This window comes from Anticarsia gemmatalis, chromosome 21 (assembly GCF_050436995.1).
Source record: "Anticarsia gemmatalis isolate Benzon Research Colony breed Stoneville strain chromosome 21, ilAntGemm2 primary, whole genome shotgun sequence".
NCBI classification, from domain to species: Eukaryota; Metazoa; Arthropoda; class Insecta; order Lepidoptera; family Erebidae; genus Anticarsia; species Anticarsia gemmatalis.
The window spans coordinates 7515149-7532413 of record NC_134765.1 but is presented as its reverse complement, the minus strand read 5'-3'; the positions used below and the strand labels follow the sequence as shown (position 1 = coordinate 7532413).

Sequence of the window (17265 nt, the reverse complement as noted above, 5' to 3'; positions counted from 1 at the left end):
AATTAATTACTTTATGTAAGAGCTATGTCTTCTAATTTACTATATATATAAGGGTGTGCAAAACAATAATATTTATTTCCCGCTGATATTACTTAGAACTTTTTGTAATAGAAAATGTATTTAACATATATGAAAATTTTCTAACAGACTTCATGTTTTTAACAAGATGTAATGTAGAGTGTTTTTTTTTTACAAGATTTAATTAATGTGAATCATGGCTTAATTAGTGTGAAAAGCCCACCTAAGACCACACATTACTCGTGTCTCATCGAAAGCGTTTGTCATCTTACCACAATAGAGAAGTAAATTAAGAAAACAACTTTCACTAAAGAATTGATTCATACATAGTTTAATACAAAGACATTAAATTATATCATAATAATGTTGATTAACTTATACAAGTGGTTAACCACAAATAAGCCTATTATTGTCCCACGCAGTGATGAGGCGACACGACGCGACAAAGTTGACCTCTGTCAACAATAGGTGAGCCCATCATAACGTCATTATTATAAGAGCTTCTTTGTTTAAGCTCATGAACTAGTGACCAATTTTCTTATGATTTAGATTATGTTAATGTACTTCAGTGTTAATTTAGACAACACAAAAAAAACAAATAAGTTTATTTTTTAACGATTAATCGATTACAATTAATTTTACTTATCTGTGCTAGGAAGCCCAGCTCTTCACAATTTTGACAGTTTGTAATAAGTGTACATTAATGAGGGTAACCAAAGAAATTATTGATAGTTTGTGTGAAGACACCACAGTTAATTCTTGGCCCTAAAATTTTGTGAGGGCCTTGTTTTCATAGATGAAGTATAATAAATCTGTTATTAATAACGAACTTTGTAAGTGCTCTACGTATTTTTTCTTCAAAATATTTTGATCGCACATCCTCTGCCTTAGTAGTTTGTCAAACTATATGTGCTATTGTTAAAAGAAAGGGCCCAGCATCGCTGGCATAAAGACATACGTTATTATGATCACAAGGTATTCATCCCTGAATAATTTGGTCGTCTCTTTTACTTGCGCTCGAAATGCATACGTATAGTTAACCTTTTTTTGTTGCACATAATCAAAGTGTTATAAAGTTCTCGATCAAAATCATTAACACTTGACACTCAAGTGACCAATTGATTGACATCGATACTAGATGTTCAATCATGATCGGTATACCTTAGTGTTTAATTTTCTACGTAATGCGAGGTTACATACTATGGTATATCGATGGTATTTGATGGCCGTGTCACTTGGTCAAATGTACCGCACATTTGACCAAGTGACACGGCTATCAATGATGATTACCTACACTATTGGTACTTAAGTGGTTTACAGATTTTACAAATGAGATTCATAGCAGTAGGTAAACTAAGGATCCCCATGCGTCTGTTTGTTCATAGAAATTGAGCGGGAATCTTTTGTTTTTCTGAATCAAAAGAGCTTTTATCGTCAACTAGCTGACCCGCGCAACTTCGCTTGCGTCACCTAAGAGAATGGGTCAAAATTTTCCCCGTTATTGAAACATTTTTCGTTGCTACTCCGCTCTTAATGACCGTAGCGTGATGTTATATAGCCTATAACCTTCCTCGATAAATGGGCTATCTAACACTGAAAGAATTTTTCAAATCCGTCCAGTAGTTCCTGAGATTAGCGTGTTCAAACAAACAAACAAACAAACAAACAAACTCTTCAGCTTTATTATATTAGTATTATTATATTAGTATATAGATTACTAGGTACAATTAATCTGTTTATTAATTCATACGTACTTGATTAAAAACATATATCTCATATTTATCCTATAACAAGTCACTGTACATACAGTCAAATAATTTCATCACATCGTCATTTGCTTAGCAGTTCCAACATAAAATTTCCCATTATAAACATACATTTTATTTGTAAGATAAAATTGTGACATGTTTATTTTCACAGGAGATCACCAGGATTCTATGTCGGGTCATACAATATTCATTCATCTTAAACTAATGTCCAAGCGAGAATGTACTCTAATGCATGGTGATAAAGGCCAAAGGTAATGTTAATAGAAAAGGCACCGATGTCGCAGATTTCAAAAGTGTTGCAACCACACGATCTCATAAAGTTACATTTGAAGGAGTAATAAGCTTTGAACATGGATTAGAGCAAGTACAATGATGCTCAGAATTGTTCAACTTTAAAAAAATAATTATTTTGCCAGTTCTGAAACGCTGATGAGTGCCGAGGACTGTATAATGTGCATACGAAGATCACACTGAACCAAGGGTAAGTTTATCTATTTTCTATCCTATTCCTCTCATTTTAAGACACAAGTTTAATTTTCGTTAAACATTAACGATGGATTTATAAAGTACCTACATGCTTAGGTCATATTGCACGTCTGTATTGCTATAAGGCGACCAAGAACTATTAAATAAATAAGCAAGTACTTAATTATAAAGTAAATGTGAAGTGTTTTGTTCTCGCCAGTAGATAACGTGCGATATCTTGTCACCGAGCTCATCAGTGTGCGCGAGCATTATGTGACCGATACCGCTTGACACTTGCCGTAATTGACGCTAAAATTGCGCTCCACACTCATACTTACACGCAGATATACCTTTACTTTGTATATATTACAGACTAGCTGACCCGCGCAACTTCGCTTGCGTCACATAAGATAGAATGGGTCAAAATTTTCCCCGTTTTTGTAACATTTTTTTTGCTAAACTGCTCCTATTGGTAGTAGCGTGATGATTCATGATACATAGCCTATAGCCTTCCTCGATAAATGGACTATCTAACACTGAATTCTTTTTAAATTGGATCAGTAGTACCTGAAATTAGCGCGTTCAAACAAACAAACAAACTCTTCAGCTTTATAATATTAGTATAGATTTATACGTAGTAGACAACTAAACACTCAGTAAAATTGATTTGAATAGTAATTAATGTAGTTCGTCCTATCATATAGAGTTGGTAGAGAGACTAAATACACTCGGGTTACCGTATCTAGTTGTCAGCTTTGTTTCAAAACAACCACACAAATCATCATCGTGTTATGTGATGATCATTAGACATATCTACTTACAAAAAGGTCAAAAATTAGATTGGTAGGTATGACGCCAAAATAACGTCATCTCTAGCAAAATAAGCTCATCTTTCTACACATAACATTTTATGCGCCACAAATTTAATGAGCCCAAACATTTGCAAGTACTACTACATACTAATACATTACTGCACGGCCGATACGGACGCGAGTGAATGTGTGAGAAAATTATTATTTCGTACCGAATGTGATTCTCGTATTCATAACTAGACAATTCAGAGCGTTTGTTTGTCAATCATGAAATATGTGACGGAATGGGAATTGATTTTTTAGCGTGATTTCCTATAGATTCCTAGGCTTTTTTCTTTTTAATGCGATTATGATAATGTAGTTTTATTTGTTAATTCTTAAGTTACCATAACATACTTGTGATAATGATTTTTATTTTGTCAGTTAACTTGTGTACAGGTGCCCAAGATACGGGCCTAGCCTAGTTTGGGACCTATCGTTAATCTCATGTATGTAACTTTGCACTTTTTCTGGAAAGAAACTTTTTATCGTTTTTTAGTGTCCTATGTTGCCTTAAGTAGGGTCGGTACGTTTTTATTCAAAAACATGCTGTAATGTTTTTACTATCTATACTAATATTATAAAGCTGAAGAGTTTGTTTGTTTGTTTGAACGCGCTAATCTCAGGAACTACTGGTCTGATTTGAAAAATTCTTTCAGTGTTAGATAGCCCATTTATCGAGGAAGGTTATAGGCTATATATCATCACGCTACTACCAATAGGAGCAGAGTCCCAGTAAAAAATGTTTCGGAAACGGGGAAAATTTTGACCCATTCTCTCTTATGTGACGCAAGCGAAGTTGCGCGGGTCAGCTAGTCAAAAATATTTTGGTTTAAATTCTAGCGCAATGTGTAAGGCTCTAGAAGGTCTATTGTTAATTCTGCCACGCTTTTTTTACATTTTTATGCGATCTTAAACTACACCTGTTGGTAATTTTAAAGAACTCTAGAGGGTATCCATAAATAAAACAACGTTTCTTTCATTACATATAAAATTTAATTTTATCAAGTCAAGGTAAACTCATCGTTATCACTAATAACAAGAAATATACAGTGTCGTATTGGGAAAGTATACCAATGCAATCATATTTGACTCTTATTGCGAGAGCATAAAGTTCAAATTCTTTAGCACATTTTTTATTATAAAGCTGGTGTCACATTAGACTGCCTAGAAAGGAGCGAATGCCTTGACAAAGTATTTTACTTGATGCGAGGCAAGACGGCCGCAAATGAAGCAACAGCTTTAAAACATTGCAAGTCCTACGGAAGCCAAAATACAAAAATATTCAAATTTAAATTCTAACATTCCGATACAATATTTATTGCTAATTAACTGATTATTAAATAATAATATTACAATATATGAACATTTTAAAACTACTAAATAGACTTACGTTATGGTAAGGCCTCTTAATAATAAAAAACGTAATGTGTTTTGACGATTTTTTGTCGTGTCCTTATTTTCTTCATATATTTTATATGAATTCGTAAAAATCATGATAATTGTCTCTCACAATCTGTACATATTTCGCCAAAATTCCATTCTTTTAATAGTTTTCAACGAAAGACACCTAGAGGCTTAAGAGATTCAATAGATTTCAACATTTTTGTGAGACCTAACGCCACAAAACTAATTTAAAACCTAAATTTTCACTGCCTCTCCAAAATCGAGGACTATTAATATACATAGTACTAGTACAAGATTATTTCCTAAGATTATGAATAGTTTAAAATCTATTCTGAACTAGATAAAATAGGATTAAAATAAAGATATAATTTCGTTACGACTTAGTTCATGTACGTTTCTTTATTGGCGTTAGGCCTCACAAGAAAACTGGATAAGACTTAAGTTACGTTTAGCACCACTACTTACATCAAAATAAGGCTGAGAATGATATAGGTGGGAATGCCAAATATGAAATAAAAGCAATTTTTAATACTATAAAATATTACTGACCACTTTGATACTGAATAACGTTCACTTTTCTTGAGATTTTTCACTAAAATTTTATCCAAAGTCAAATAAACTAACACAGATAACTTACTTTTTGAAAAGGAGACACTTTTATTTATCCGTTAAAATTAACCTAACAGTAGCTAAAACCTTCAGTTCCAAACCTCAAAAAAAAAAATTTGAACCAGGTTCTAAAAATTCATCACAAAAAAAAATACAAATTTTTCTTTATTCAGAAATGATCAACTTTGACAGCAACAGTATTCAAAGTGGTGGTAGCAGGGAGATGTATCTGGTCCCAGTCGGTGCTAAGATGTGCTTCGGTATCAGTGGCCTTGATGGTCAGTCCTAGGGATGGGACCGCGTTGGCGCAGTGAGGCAAACGCAGAGTCACCGGCCTCAGGAACACCAGGCCTTGAGGCCCGCACATCACTAGTGGGGACAGCATCGCTTCACCTGTTTTTTTTGAGGATTTACGATTAGTATGTGGTAAAGAAGGTAGGTAGATTAGACCTGACAAAGGCTAATATGATTTGATGAAATGTTTCTGGCAACATGAATCAAATATTTTTGAGTTACAAACGAGCTTTATTTTTAAAAGAAAATCTGTTAATAGTGTAGATTGAAAGTATTGGTATTGAATTATCGTGAATTATCGTTAGTGTTTATTTAAACTATGTTATGTCATTAGAATATTAGCCGATGTAAAGTCTAGAGTAGATTAGAATGCTTGCACAGATATTACTGAAGGCAATTTAACAGAAAATTTGTGACAATCAAATGAGAAAATTTAATTTGAGAAAAAAAGCGTCCTTTAATGATAAATTAAGTATAAAAATTTATATTGATTAAGAGTGTGGGCAGAGTAAAATAAAGTGTATATTCTTCAAGAGGGTGCAGCAGTTTTGATAGGCGGCGTATTGTGGAGGGTAGTTGTAAAGTAACAGTACAACATCGATTGAACACACAAACACAAATCGCAACACGTTAATGCAGATTAGTAGGTATGCAGACAAGCAAGCAGACAGCACGATACAGAAAAGGCAACTACAAAACCAGAACTAAAAATCATTGCAGATAACAATTACACCCGAAGATAATAAAATTTTGTAGAGAATTTGTTTCATAAATGCTTTTCGTTTTAAAATAATACAGATGTCGTCTCTTTCTTTGTAAACTAAATAGAAAAAGACAACTAAGTGAAACAAAATCCAGATGTCATATTAGTTGGCAATGATGAAACAGACCTCAAATATAAAGACAAATAAAGCAATAAAACAGGAACGTATAAAGACGTCATTGAACATATTGTACAGTGCACAAATATCATCAAACATTTGATCAAACATACGATCACGTTGGATGTAAGTAGCACAGTCGACGTCTTCGCTCTTCGATCTCTAAGTACGAGTGTATTGTGTGGCAGAAACTGCGCAAATATAAATACAATACATGTTTTATACAACCAATGTTAGTCTTATAAGTTAGTTATAATATATGATAATGTGAGTGATATCGAAGCCACTAAAACTATTGTGCATGAATACAATTTTGTTAAGGAAATAAATAACATACATAATTTTAAATAACGTCAGTATCAACAAGCCGATATACATTTAGAGGAAAACGCTACAACTAAAGATATTGTACACATAGATGCCGAACATGCTGTATGCATAAAACGTGCAATAAATATTTAAATATACATATAATAATTCCGTGTATCAAATCCATAACATCGAATCTAATATTCGAGAACTAATTCCGCAAAACAATCACAATCCCCAATCCTGTGCAATTGCAGACGCCAATCCATTCGCAAATATTAAATGCCAATTAGTATGTGCAGACTACGTCACTACAAGGTTTACGCGTGCTTCGTTACAAAAGCCTTTACCGTTGTCCATATCGATCGGAGGTCCCCCCACTCGCTGGCTCAGTCGCGGATCAGACACCGTAAAGTAGATCTTTTGCTTGATTCCCGGAGCTATTGCTTTTGGTGGAATTATTAATGAAACACCCCATTGTCTATCTTCCAAAACGCCGCCTTCACTATCAAATATTCCCCACGTTGTGTGAGGACCGTCAGGCTCAACCTCCGCTGGCTTCTCATTGCCAGATTCATTAGCGTCAGATGTTGACGCTATCACTGTATTTTGATTGTGAATAACTGTCTCATTCTGACTTGCAGACATGTTCTGAGAATTCTCTTGACTCGACTCAGGGCTTTTCTCTAATATCTTTTCGCAAAATGTAACGCTTCTACTTGGCTTGTTTGATTTTTCAAGCAAATCTTGTGAAGTGTAAGGTGTACTTTGTGGTTTATTCTCAAAGTTCATGCTGCACTCTGATGCGTACTGCGTTTCCATAGATGTCGTGGATTCATATGGAACTGGTGAGGAGGTTACTTTCAATGCATTAGAAATATGATCCGCTTTCCCATGTAATCTTGGAGCATACATTGGTTCTCCTTTTAGTATATTACTTTCCAAATTCTTAGACTTTTGCTTCTCGGCGTCTGTCTTAGAGTCTGTTAATCTTAATTTCGAAAAATCTATTTCCTGGAATGTCTCTGTATCAGTTTTGCCACTCTCGGCCTCTGCCTTGGTCTGATACACGGGCTCTCTACGCGACAAATGATTCGCATCGCTTAGTTCATAAGGGCTACTTCTAGCGCTACTATGACTACTTCCTTGTTCCTCTGGCTGTGCCACTTCTTTTGTTTCCTGATGTGACTCATATATAACACTTTCTTTCAAGTCTCTTTTAGAAACATAAAGAGGTTCTCTTATTTTAGCTGAGTCACTTTCATTGGCTTCCTTTCTAGTTTGATATATCATTTCTTTCTTAGCTTGATTTCTTTGCTTTATTATTTCAAGCTTCTCTTCGAGTCGTATACTGTAAGTAGATTCCTTTTTAGCCAGTAAGGCAGCTTTTTCTCTCAATATCTCTTGTTTTGAAACGTAAGTGCACTCGGCCGAGGCTGGTCTTACATCATTCCTAAGGTCCATCATTTCGGATCGACTACTGTACTGTGAATCCGAACAACTGGATTTGACCTCAGCCCGAGTCGCGTACGGTGATTCAGTTTGACCGAGTCTCGCCATCATTTCATTCCGTGTGGCGTAAGGAGGCTCGCTCATACATTTACTCATAGGTGACACTCTGCCAGGATAATTTACTGGTGTTTGTAATCTTCTATCAGGTCTTACACCATATGTGTTCTCACCCCAAGAAGTGCTTGGTGGTGGCTCATATGTTCTTTTTCCATAGATAGGATCTTTAGAATTTTCCATTCTTTGCTTCAACAAATCTTCCTTAGTGCTGTACGGAGACTCAGAAAATCTTTGTCTCAACATTTCTTCCTTTGTGGAATATGCACTGTCAGGCGTCAGTCTCGTTCGTAACATTTGCTCTTTACTCGAATACGGAGACTCGCTACAGTACAGAGAATCAGACTGTTTTGCGAGTTCTTGCTTGTTCGTATAAGGGCTTTCTGTCGTCAATTCGTTCCTAGTCGCATATGGACTTTCTCTAACAACCTCGGATCTAGTAGCGTAAGGACTCTCCCTTACGACTTCTGATCTCGAGGCGTATGGACTCTCTCTTATCATCTCAGCTCTTGATGCATATGGGCTTTCTCTAATCATTTCAGCTCTTGTTGCGTAAGGACTCTCTCTTACACACTCACTCCTTGATGCATAAGGCGATTCCATCATAGGCAGATCGAGAGTATGTCGGTTTCCGTATGGATTCTCAAAACTCTGGTTAGACATTTCTGATCTGCTTGCATAAGGATTTTCAGAAGAAGTGTCGTATAGAGAAGTATAGGTTCTTCGAGGCTTAGGAATAGGATCATAAACAATATGGTCTTTGCTTTGGTATACAGGTTCTGGAGGTAACGGCTGAGTAGGGTGAAAGGGTTCATGTTTTTGTTGCTGTCTTTGGTAGATAGGATCTATTTTGGTAATCATATTAAAGTTGGACGATTGTCCGTAGATGCCTCGTCTATTATATTCTATGAGGGAGTTCTGTCTACGAAGCAAAGGGGTAACTTTAGGTTCGGTCTCAATGTCACACATAGAATTTTGTCTCCTCAGGCCTTTCACGACTGGTTTAGCGTCATAGTCTCTGACGGTACATATAGACCCGTTTCGTTCATCACAAAACGAACTTTGTCTCTTTAGTATCGGTTTTAGTACGGGTTTCTCGCAAGAGGATGAGTTGCTTCTGTGCAACATTTGGTTCCTGATTTGTTGGTTTCTCATATGTATGCTCATATCTCCGAGGTCAGACTTCTCTCGTCTCAACATCGGCATTTGTTGTACGTGAGGTCTCTGTTGCAAGTCGCTCTCACATAGTGACTTTTGTCGAGACACCTTTTGTGAATTTTTCGTTTTTGAACGGAATAAATCGAGGACTGCGTTTTTAATGAACGATGGCTTTTTAGACAATTTCTTTTTAGTTTTTGGTGAGAACGTCTCGTCGCGCTCCACACTCGAGTTCATGGCATCTGATGAACTGCGGACACCCACAACCAAACACCCACTTAGTTACTCAATGATAAATATGTGGACATATCAGATATTCAACATTAACCAACGTTACGAAAGCTCATCTACTATTAAATTGAACAATATTGAAATTTCTGAAATGTCCGAATGAGCATGACAATTTTCAATAGATGAATTTTGTGATTCTATAAAAAGCATATTGAAATAATGATCATAAAAGATTGAAGATACATGAATACATGATTACTATAAAGGTATAACGTACTGTAGAAGAAGACTAGTTTACAATAAGAGTAGGAGTCTAATCAGAACAAGAAAAGATTCTGAAGGCTTCTATAAGAATACATATTGAATAAGAAATAGAATGAGAGATAAACTTAATTCAATATGCTTTTACGAAATATCAAGTTGCACTAAAATGCAGACACGCACTGCCAATAGTTTGTTCCGTAACAAACAACTAAATACTGTAATAGATTACAAATGTTATTTCAATATTACAATTTACAGACGCCCCGATATAGAGATATATGTTACAAAATATATGTATTTATATACCACATACAATACCATAACTAATATTGTGGCCCGACAAGACATGTTAGTCGTTTGTGAAGCGATTGGTGTTTGCATGTTAGAGCAAATTGTACAGGGGCCTATACACAACTTTAGAGATAAGAGAACAATGTTTCTGAAACATGCATTTAATTTAAACTATATGACTTGTTTTGACAAAGTATTTGATCTGAGAATATGTTGAGTTTGTTTTGGGACTGTGTACAATAAAGTAAAAACAACGCATATATCATAGGCATACATAAATCTTACCTTAGATTATGCATGTGCTGCGGTTTCCTGTATAGTTCGAATGCTGAACCACGTTGTTCTCTACTGCCTGCTAAATCTGTGAAATTGTTGAAAGAGTCAGATTTTAAATACTTACTAGTATTTCTTCCTCAATATTTTTTACGAACGTTCGGTCTCATTATGGGGACAGGCAAGATAGCTCGCAACATTAAGTTCAATACAAAGTGGTTTAATATTTGTTACAGGATCAAAAAGATTATTTTCATAGTCTAAATTGTTTTTAAAAATATTATTTTAGATGAGGATAGCTATTACCAATTAAGTTGACTGTAAAATTTATTACTTTTCACAAACATTAACGTTTTACATTGACTATTTCAGTCTTAAAAGCATCAACTTTTTTAGAGTGAGCTTCGTTCGTTTGCATAATATAAAATATCTTCTTAACTTATTAAATTTAGTTCGTTTACCTATGAGATGTGGATTGTGTGGCAGGTTGATGGCGCGATGATGTGACGGAGGGCCGGAGTACGGCGGTGACTGCGGCGGCATCTGACCTCCGTACATGTTCTGCTGATAGCCAAATACATTGTTAGTATCGAAGATTTATGCAAATCATCATGTTTGTGTGTAAAGTGGACTTTAGTTTCAAATATTAATTACGGATTTTAAATGCTGAAATTCACAAAACCCATTACGAACAGGAGTCATTCAGTTTTAAATAAGACAGTTCTTCAGTCTTTAGATCCGCTTTTAATGAACGTCTCAGATTCGCAACTATGCCATTGAGGTGGATTAAGTAAATAGGTCTTGGAAAACGTTTTCACTTAGAAAGACAATAATATAATGTGTAAAATGTATTTCTTTGCTTCTTTATCATAATTACTAATAGCAATTAAACCTATAATATAGAGAATTGCTGACTCGCGCAACTTCGCTTGCGTCACCTAAAAGAGAATGGGTCATAATTTTCCCCGTTTTTGTAACATTTTTCGTGGATGGACTATCTAACACTGAAATCGGACCAGTAGTTCCTGAGATTAGCGCGTTCAAACAAACAAACAAACTCTTCAGCTTTAAAATATTAGTATAGATGTCAATGTGTGTGATACCTGTTGGTAAGTATTGTGGTTGTGCGGTCTGTGCGCGGGCTGCGACAGTGAGTGCTGGTGCGAGTAGTGCGGCGCCGGGAACGAACCCGCACCTCCGCCCGCCGCGCGGGGACCCGCGTTGCCGGGGGGCGGGGGCTCCATGCTCTGATTGTGCGAAACGTGATATTAGAACTAGCGAAACTACATGGACACTTAAATAAAACTTTGTGCATTAGAAATTGGCAACACTAATTCACTAAACTGATATAAACAAGGATTGAGTGTGTTATTATTTAAGAATGTTGAATAACTTATCTTTAAAATATTTAGCTACTTAGCAAAAACAAATGATATTGTTTAATTAGACTAGGCATAATACAATATTCTTAACAATCAAATTAAGATTATCACTCAAGCGCTATAGGATCCAGAAAGCCTCTACAGAACGCAATAAAATGCGTAACGAGAACAACTACTACAACACAAGCACTATCAGAACAACAAAGTGTAATAAAAGTGTAACTTACTCCATTCCTAGGATGATGTGAGTTGTCAGGCGGTCTGTAGTGTTTGGGCTTGGGCGGCGGCACGGGCTTGTACGGAGGCACGGGGGCCCCGCCACGACCGCCGTAGTCCGCTTGTGACGCTGAATTTGTACGTCCACTATAGAAAATAAAAATTGATAAAAATTATGTCCGCGCAAAATGAAGGTTTAGTAAGTTCTTTTTGCAAGATCACTATATTTTATCTCAGGCAGTTAGAATTATTATGAAAGTTGCAATGACATACTAAAACATTGGTTGTAAATAAGTCGGCAAAACTGTTTATTGTTTTTGAGCTAAATATTTTGCTTAGAAGGGCACAAAAAAAAGTAAAAAGTAAAGTAAAGTACTTAGTTTTAAACAAATTAAAGAACTAATAGAGATATTCACTTAGAAGTATGCGTTTAATATGGGCAAAGCTTCGATGTTACATTTCGACACTATCCTACAATTAAGTAAGTAATACATAAAAAGCTTAACAAAATAAACCCAAGTTACCTGTATTTGGCATGATCATTGGTAGGCACGTTCGGCAGCGAGGGGCCCCGCGCGTGCATGGGCGTGTGGGGACTGTTGCCGTTCATGGGCGGCGGACGACTCGTCTGGGGACTTCGGTACTCAGGGGCCCTGCACACACACACCACTAACATTACACACACTATATCATTGAATACTACTAAAGAACACAAAGATAAATATATTTCATAGCTAAGAACTGCGGAACAAAATGTAAGGTCTTGTATGACCAAAGTTTACTTTTACAGATTGTCACTAACTCATGGATAATTTTTATTTTAACACTATTTATTAAACAGGCACTAGGAAATACGAAAGTAAGTTTGATGGCTCCTTAAAAGAAACGCTGATCTCTAAACAATTAATCCAGTATAAAATGCTACTAACATGATTACAATCACATCGTGGTGTATACGTAGTTCAAATAGCACTGAATTGCAAATATGCAGTGAAGTTTGAAACAAAAACACAATGTAGTAGAAAGTAGAGGGGCTTAAGACTACCGACATGAAGATAGATACGATTTGGTCTTTTGTAAAGGACCTTTTGTAAACGACACTATTGTTATAAGATTTGGTCAGTTGACTCTTTTGAAGGATTAAAGGCATTGTCTCTTTCTTATCTCAACAACGTGGTGTTTTAGGTACCTGACGAAGTATCGTTATATTAATAGTGATATTCATTAAAGCGAAACTCTGGTACAATTTTAGGTGTATACTGCTAAATCGATTTTGGTTAAATTCGCCATGGAAATAATGGGAGACCCTTATTTTATATTAAATCACATCTACCCATGGCACGACAGGCTATAGGTACCTTTTGAGCTTTGATATGTGAGCAGAAAATTAACCATCTGAATACGTAACTTGTAAATGTTTCCCGGAATAAGGCATTTTAAGATTTCCAAACTCCACTTAAACAATATTCACCACTGACCATTAAAGACCGATATCAGAAGCTAATAAAGATTATTTTGTTCAAGTAAACTTACCTATAATTGTTGTCAGGGCCTCTGTAGTCAAGTGAGTTGTGTTCGTGTGAGTTGGAGTTTCTCTGCGGACTTTGTGTCATGTTGCTTTGGGACATCGCCGTCGGGTTCGGGGGCGGAGGCGGTTCCATTTTACTAGAGAAAATATTTATTTTAAGCATACTGCGGAACAATATTTGGATTCGTAATACTATTTAAGAATACTTTTTTTAATGATTATTATTTTTCTTAGTACCATTTGCTGTGGCAACACGTAAGTAAGTGACTTCGATTTTTTTTCTCAAAGCACCTAATCTGTTAATGTCTAATTGTTATAACCGGCTGTTTTTGTAGATCTGCGAAATACTTTTTCCAGAATCATAAGTTATTTTTACCATTAGTTACTTATAGAATTGGATTAAGTCACCTTCACTGAAAATATCATCATCATTGGGCTGTGTCCATCTATTGCAGACGATTTAGGTGGCGTCAGATAGACGTTCTTTCGTTAAAAGAATTCCTGTCTGTCTGAAAATATAAGTGCACCCGTATAAAGTTCGTTTCAATGACACTTACATGGAGGGTGGTGCAACTTTGAGATCGTCAGGCGCGTTGGGCGGCAGGCGGCACGAGCCCGGCGCCGAGCCGTTGTTGGACGCGCCGCTGTACTCGTACGATGACGTGCCGTCGTATGAACTTTGCTGTTGGACAAAAAACAGTACTTGTTAATTTTTTGTTAAGGTTATGTATTGGTTATTTTTTAAACATCATTTTAACCCGAATCTTTTTGTTTTAGTTTCTTTTAACTGAAGTAATCTTGCAGGATACAGTGAAGAAAAGAAAATATAAATAGTAAAAGACAGTAAACTCTAAATCGTTAAGTACAATAATAAAGAGATCCACTAAATAAATTTCTTATTATGTTAAATTCTGTGTAATCGAGTGAATATGTGGAGGAACGAGGTGATCGTGTTCCTCCAACACAAAGGGAGGATCCTCCGACCAGGCGAGGTGATCGTGCCTGGTGGGCCTAGGCTGCCCGACTGTTGTAGTCGGGAACTTGTATATATAGTCAGTTGCCGTGCAAACTTCGATAGCGCGATCTAGGACTTGTGACGTCAGTCACACTGCGCGTGGTGGTTGGTTGCGCGCTGGTCCTAGTAGATGTCGCTGTATGTAGCGAGCCGCTACATCACTCCCCCTCAGACCGTAGGTCGATCTTCTCTTCATGTCAGTCAGTCTCTCCAGTGCCATGCATTGATGAGTTCCAGTGAGTCGGAACTCGAATTCCGCTAGTCCCAGTGAGTCGGAACTGTATGCCGCAAGTCCCAGTGAGTCGGAACTGTATGCCGCAAGTCCCAGTGAGTCGGAACTGTATGCCGCTAACTCCAGTGAGTCGGAGAGGTGCGGTGTGCGGTGTGCGGTGTGCGGTGAAGTGTCCCCAGTGAGTCGGGGCGAGGTGCTTGTTGTCTGCGGTGAGTCGAGACGAAGCGTTGCGGTGCCCTGGGTGCGTCAGAGTAGCGTGACGATGATGCCCAGGTTGGATGCCGCTGAGGCCGTAGGGTATGCCAGTCATGTGCGTGAGCGACATGTTCGTGGAGTGCCCTGGTGTGGCCGAAGATGCTGGCTGGAGTTTTACGACTGCTGCTGTAGGAGTGAGGAGTGATGAGGGTGCGAAGGTTGGCTGCTGCTGGTCTGCTCTTTCGTGAAGGTTGCTTTCAATCACGTCGGGGTCACCACTGTGGAGGAACGAGGTGATCGTGTTCCTCCAACACAAAGGGAGGATCCTCCGACCAGGCGAGGTGATCGTGCCTGGTGGGCCTAGGCTGCCCGACTGTTGTAGTCGGGAACTTGTATATATAGTCAGTTGCCGTGCATACTTCGATAGCGCGATCTAGGACTTGTGACGTCAGTCACACTGCGCGTGGTGGTTGGTTGCGCGCTGGTCCTAGTAGATGTCGCTGTATGTAGCGAGCCGCTACAAATATGCTATCTTAAAACATTATTTTGTTAATTCATCTCGAGTTGAAAACTTGTTATCCTAGGTAAACTTCTATTAAAAAAGCGAGTACTTACCGGGTTATTAGGATGTCGATGTCTGTCGAGCGAGCCCTGTCCCTGCGCGGGCTGTATGATCATGCTGGTGGGGCGCGCCGTGTACGTGGCCGCCTCGTCGCTGCCCGCCTCCTTCGCCGGACCGAACAGCCGCTCCTGTGCGCTCGGACGATTCGTCTGCTACACATACGTCGGATTACAAATGATTACTAGTTATGTGTCTTTGAACTAATTGTCCAATGATATTTATTTATTTATTTAAAGTTAGAGCTAGTTACACTGCTCAAGCTAAATAACAATAAATTCACAGATCATATCATGGAATAGGCAGATTGATTTTCATTACCTAGTTTAAAAAAAAAATCTGCAACAGTAATTAGTTGGCATAATATGTGCGTATTATGGTGTTTTAGTATGGTAGTATATAGGTACTTACGGAAGGATTGTGCCTAAGGTTGTGTCCAGGATGTCGTCCAGGCGGCGGCGCCGGCAGCAGCACGCCGCCCGCCGGCCGCGTCACCGACCCGCGCGGCGGCAGCTCCGGGACTAACACACAAATACAACGCTATTATATTCACTCTCAATTTTCGTTACAGACGAAATATCCCGGCACTGCAGGCTTAATTGATCAGAAACCTAAATAATAATCACGATAAGTATTCGTTTTCGTAAAAAGCGATCAACGTATACGCAATGCGTACGCAACAATGTACGTATACGCTCGTTATCTACGATGAATGTAGTAACGAAATCGATGTAAGGATTATGTCAATTGAAAGAAGAAGCGCTAATGTGCAATAACATGGAACAAGGACGTAGACCAAAGTTACCATGGGTAATGATAATATCGAAATAATTATGTGAAAGATGTATATAAACGTGTGTTACCTGTACCATAGAGCGGTGAGTGTGGCGGAGAATGCGTCATGGGGTTGCACTGGTACGGAGGTACTTCGTTGTTGCCGCCCATGTGCTGCGTCTGGTTGTGATTCAGACCGTTAGTGGTCGCGCCGTTCGTCGTCGCTGAGAAGCCGTACTTGCTGTCGCCGTAGCCGCCTTGCTGTTTGTTAAATATTTATATTGATTTAACGATAATTACATGTTTTGAATTTTGACATTCCAAATGTGTCCATATATTGGGTAAGTAATAGCATGTATGTATTCTCGGATTGGTAAAATAGAAAAGAGAGGTACTACACGCAAATTATGTTTCACTTTTACTTTTCAAGTTCTTTTGAGCGTTTTATTATGTCCGCAGTAAGTGATTCCACTTTCCTTAAAAGGTGCTTATGTTTTGGATATTGAATATTATGTAATAAATCACATTGTTATATAATTAAGTCGAATTTACTACGCTCTAGTAACATAAAAGGAAATACTCCATTATAGACATCATATAACTTTACGACCAAATCATTGATTTACAGCAGATTCATTTTGTCCCAATTCGTTGTTGGAAGTAATAAAACATAATGAATGTCGATACAAACCGTATAAGGCGGGGGCACAGCGTCGGCTATGTGGTTCATGTCGTCGTCTCTGTCCATATTGTCTTGTGTCGTGGCTATGGACGGGTCGGACGACGACTTGACGAGTCGCGGAGCCGGCGGCGGACTTACTTCCAAGTCACTCTCAGGACTCGAAGCGTACGACAGCCTGTTCTCCGTACTCGACGACATTGAGAACAAAAAGTCATCCGACAACGGCTCTGGCCTCT

General features: G+C 37.8%; 1 protein-coding gene across 16 annotated transcripts in view; it reads right to left on the bottom strand.

Moving 5' to 3' along the window:
* Positions 1–4076: 4076 nt before the first annotated feature.
* The window catches only part of pyd (zonula occludens-like protein polychaetoid), a 120556-nt gene continuing 107367 nt past the window's right edge, over positions 4077–17265 (bottom strand). For 6 of the 16 annotated variants that reach the window (XM_076128525.1, XM_076128526.1, XM_076128539.1 and 3 more), the window contains 13 exons: positions 17039–17263; positions 16437–16608; positions 15985–16094; positions 15570–15728; positions 14070–14194; positions 13518–13649; positions 12509–12637; positions 11996–12131; positions 11490–11633; positions 10848–10950; positions 10399–10474; positions 6954–9577; positions 4077–5512 (listed from right to left, as the gene is read on the bottom strand). In XM_076128525.1, coding sequence (XP_075984640.1) covers positions 5289–5512; positions 6954–9577; positions 10399–10474; positions 10848–10950; positions 11490–11633; positions 11996–12131; positions 12509–12637; positions 13518–13649; positions 14070–14194; positions 15570–15728; positions 15985–16094; positions 16437–16608; positions 17039–17263 — 4359 coding nt within the window. In that variant the 3' untranslated portion in view covers positions 4077–5288. Of the gene's footprint in view, positions 5513–6407; positions 6486–6953; positions 9578–10398; positions 10475–10847; positions 10951–11489; positions 11634–11995; positions 12132–12508; positions 12638–13517; positions 13650–14069; positions 14195–15569; positions 15729–15984; positions 16095–16436; positions 16609–17038; positions 17264–17265 lie in introns of all 16 variants that reach the window. The other 10 variants (XM_076128527.1, XM_076128529.1, XM_076128535.1 and 7 more) reach the window with 9 other exon arrangements.